Source organism: Egretta garzetta, unplaced genomic scaffold (genome assembly GCF_000687185.1).
Source record: "Egretta garzetta isolate BGI_Z169 unplaced genomic scaffold, ASM68718v1 scaffold1257, whole genome shotgun sequence".
Classification (NCBI taxonomy): Eukaryota; Metazoa; Chordata; class Aves; order Pelecaniformes; family Ardeidae; genus Egretta; species Egretta garzetta.
Genome location: NW_009260151.1, coordinates 41,411 through 45,566, shown reverse-complemented (window position 1 = coordinate 45,566; position 4,156 = coordinate 41,411). Strand labels below are relative to the sequence as shown.

Here is a 4,156-nt window from a genome sequence, read left to right as displayed (position 1 = left end):
CAATCTTTCCCTAGCAAACAAGCACACTACTCCCCAAAGTGTTTCCAAGGACAGCTCCTGGCCTGCTGTTGCAAATCAAGCAATCTTAAAACCGAAAAGCATGAAATTGCCTCGAATCAGGAGTATAAAATGCAAACATAAAGAAAAAGTTGCTGGGTTGGAGCCTTCTCTTGCAGAAGAGGAGGGTGGCATGAATCGCTGCTCTTCTGATACCAAAGGTTTCTCTGGCCTTCAGAGAGATTCTCTTCAGAGAAGCGGAAAAGTTGATGGTCAGAAACTGTTAAACAACATGCATGAGAAACCCCGGGATTCTGCTGAAATAGAAACGGCTGTGGTGAAACACGTCTTGTCAGAGCTGAAGGAGCTGTCTTATCGGTCCATGAATGATGATGCTGGTGACTCTGGCGCTCCAAAGGCCACAGTACCTTTACTTTTCTCTTCTGCCTCTGGTCATGGTCGTTTGCCTATTGAGCCAGATTACAAATTCAGCACCTTGCTAATGATGTTGAAGGATATGCATGACAGTAAGACAAAAGAGCAGCAACTGATGACTGGTCAAAATATAGTCCCATTTCGAAATACCAGCACAGCTGATGGTTCTGGAAGCAATTCTGCGAGTGGTCTGAAGTCCTTGTCTATTGTAGGTCCCCCATATAAAATAGAAAAAAATGGAGATTGTGTCCAGGAAACAGTAAATCCAAACTCCTCTATAAGCAACTCCTCATTTTCACGCAATCCTCCAACCAAGTTGACGGGGGTTGGTACTAGTAAAAGGGAGCCCACAAGTACTGCTGTTTCTGGGACAAAAGGCACAAATTGTGTGTCCAAACGCAACTGTTCAAAATCTAAGCAGTCATCAAAGCTTGGAGATAAAACAGTTTCAAACAGAAAGGACTTAAAACCAGGAGGGCCAAGTAAGTTGCTAAGTCGGTTATCCAGAGATTCAGGAGAACTTGCATTCCGTGTTCACGGTTCGGTTACCAGTCCTCTAGGTAATGAAGCAGAAGATACTAAGAGGAAAGAGTCTGTTGATTTAACAGAACATTCAACTGATGAAGACTCTGCCTGTTTATCTGATGACAATTTAGGTCGTGTTGGAAGGAGACCTGAAGCTGGTAGAAATATTGAGAGCTGCACTTCTGCTGAAAATGGGGAGAGTCCAGACTTGGATTCAGAGGCAAATAGTGAGAGCTCTCTTGGTGATGAGTCTAATGATATAAATCACGTAGCACCCAAAAAGCGATGGCAGCGTTTTAACCAAAGCAGTGCTAGATCTAATAAGCACATCAGTAGATCTAGGGAACAAGGAAACTTGGAGAGTGCCTTTGGCCTGAATTCTCGTGGCTTTTCACTGAAGGGAAATGAGTGCTTGGGACGTAGGCATTCCCCTCATTCAAAGGTGCTTGAGGGAGACCTGACAGATCAGAACTATAAGAATCATTTAGACTTAGTTGAGAAACGTTTGAATGTATGTGGTAAGCCAAACAACAGTGTGATGGACTCAGAAACAGAGCTTGGCAACTTTGCTCCCCAGTCTGAATTCTCTGCACAAGGTAAGGGAGCTGGACTTGCGCCAGAGTGTGTATTTATATACATTTTATACTTTTTCATTTAAAGTATAAGTTATGGAACTTGGGGCTGTTTGACAACATGGAGATGAATACATCAGAGCTGAAGAAAGTGTGATACATTGGCTTTGGGTTCTCTGTAAGCATGGAGAACAAAGAAGCCGGAGTGATTATGGGATTTTGCTTAGCTTTTTGGTCAGAAAGTTTAAATACATGACAAATAATTAGCTCCTCCACAGTCAAAGGTGTAAAATAAGCATTCTTCTGAGTTTGGGATTTTTTTTAAACTTACACCTTCATAATGTAATACTTAGAGCCATGTGCTTGGTGTTAGCTGGATAGATCAGCAGTAGAAAGTTGGGGGAAACTGAGCCTCAGTGGCTGCTCTTCTGCGCCCCCTCCCCCAGTGCTGTTTGACATAAAGCCTGTCTTTGGTTTGTTCTGTAGGATTTCATCAAGACAATGTGTTTGGGGTAGTTTTGTGTTTTAGTGTGGAATTTTATTAGCTGCTAACAAGGAATTGAGGAACCCCACAGATTTCCTAATTTACAGCTCTGGTGTGGCTGCCTGAGGGGTGAAGGGGGGAAGCTGCCAGGGAGGCTGGGCTGGAGGTGGGTCTGGAAGATGGCAGGCAGAAGTAAGGTGGCATCATTGGAAGGGAAATGACCTAGGAAGGAGGAGGCTTCTGAGGACCACAAGGTCGGGCAGCCCTGCCTCTCCCACAGAGATGGAGGCATTTGGTTAAAGCCAAAAAAAAAAAGAGGCTGTGTGTGGAGGCAATAGGTCCAGCAGAAGAACAATGTTCAACACATACTATTCTCAGGCTTCTGCAAAGAATCTGGGGAAGGTGAACCTTAATGAAAACAACAAAATGAAACTTTTACATAGACTTCACCAAACTAAATTGCTCTAATCTATTTGCAATATCATAAATTAATGTAACTTGATAGACTCTTGAACCTGTGTGCATTTTGTCACTTAAGCGTTCCCTCAGCACGCATTTTGGTGTATGTATTATCTTATTAGAGGTTGCTGGAGGTTGCCTGCACCTCTTGTTTCAGTGTGGAAAAGCCAGTTTCTGACTTAGTCGTTGTAGGACCTGCAAGCTTAATCATTCACTGACTCCTCTGGCTGTGGCTGCATGTTTTTGAGGACTTAAGCTTTCACAGAGCTGCTAGAAGGATGCACATTGTTCTGAGGCTGTCAAGGCTCTGTCGCAGGAGTGTAGCAGTCTGCTGGAGGAAGCAAGTTCCTTGTTTGCACTAAGATGCAGCTGGGTTCTCGTGGCCTCATGATGGTTTTGCAATTGAAATGTCCCTGTAATGGTGCTATGCGAGATGAAGATGCAAGCCTACAGAGAGAGCTAGAGAAGCAGAGCTGCTAAGAGGTGGTAATGCTAGGAGAGAAGCGGCTGAGGAAGGCAGTGGGCTCCTGGGCAAGGTGGTGCAGAGCTGTCCTGGTACTGCATGCAAGGATGCAGCGACAGTGGGGGCCTGGGTTTGCTTGCAAAAGTGACAGATCAGCAGCTGTGGTGTAACCCAACTCCTCTGCCCTAAATAGCACGTGAGCCTTGAAGCACACCTGAAGCTTATCTATACAGACATGCCATAGGGAGGTGTTGGAGCTTGATGTATGAGGAGCTGCCTGGACTGCTGTAACATCCCCAGTGTGCTGGTGGTAGTGACTAAAGCTCTAATGCTGTGAAAAAGCCTGTTTGTGGAAACCAGTCTTCCTTTTATATCAGGCAAGGCCAATTACATAGAAAGTAGAGAGAATGATGCTGGAAGTTAGACTAACTGCAGCTTACAGAAGAGAAGGGGTTTCCTCTGTTTTTCAGTGCTTTGTGAAGACATGGCTAATCCTCATCCGCAGCAGGCAGAGTATCAGAGATCACAACAGATTGCAGTCACAACTGTGTCATTTCCCCTAAGCTCAAATGATATAAAGTCTTCATCATAGTTGTATGGCACCATTTGGCATATTTTTGCTTCAAACTTTGTGGCGTGATTTAGAGCAAATAAGGCAGAAGTGATTGGTGGACTTTTCTAACTTAAAACGTTTTTATAAATTAAATAATAGTTTCATCAGGTATCTGATTTGGCAATGCCAATCAGACTGTGCGTGGGATTCTTGTTCGGGATTCCCTTTGGGAAAAAAAAATGCAGTTAAGCCAGTCCTTCTGGCACGTTGCTGTGCTTTGCTATGTGGCTTTGGGGCTCTAAATAGCTGCCCACTGAGGATACTCAGCCTTTGACTGGTTATGTGCTGAAATGTGTGTTTCACCAGACACCTGCACAGAGCGTTAATAGAGGCTGAAAATAGCTGTGTTTGAGAAAGTTGTTCCTTTCTTCTCTTTTGGCCAAGTTTGACGTTTTCATGCTTGTTTAACCACAAAGCCACAATAAAGTGTAGCAATCTTGTCCAACATCCCTGTTCTGAAGTGTTGCACTGGAATGCTTTGTTATAAAATGTTTCCGTTTTAAAGAAGAGAAAGCCACCTCCTACACACGAAAAGAAGCAAAGACAAGTATTTATTGTTTGTTCCTAAACTTCCAGGAGACCACAAATGTTTTCATGACTAGGAGAAA

At 43.9% G+C, this 4,156-nt stretch overlaps 1 protein-coding gene across 1 annotated transcript in view; it reads left to right on the top strand.

The window, feature by feature from the left end:
- NSD1 (nuclear receptor binding SET domain protein 1) overlaps positions 1–4,156 on the top strand; it is a 45,283-nt gene that overhangs the window by 6,456 nt on the left and 34,671 nt on the right. Inside the window, 1 exon segment of the mRNA XM_035897126.1 lies at positions 2–1,553. Within this exon segment, the coding sequence (XP_035753019.1) occupies positions 2–1,553 (1,552 nt within the window).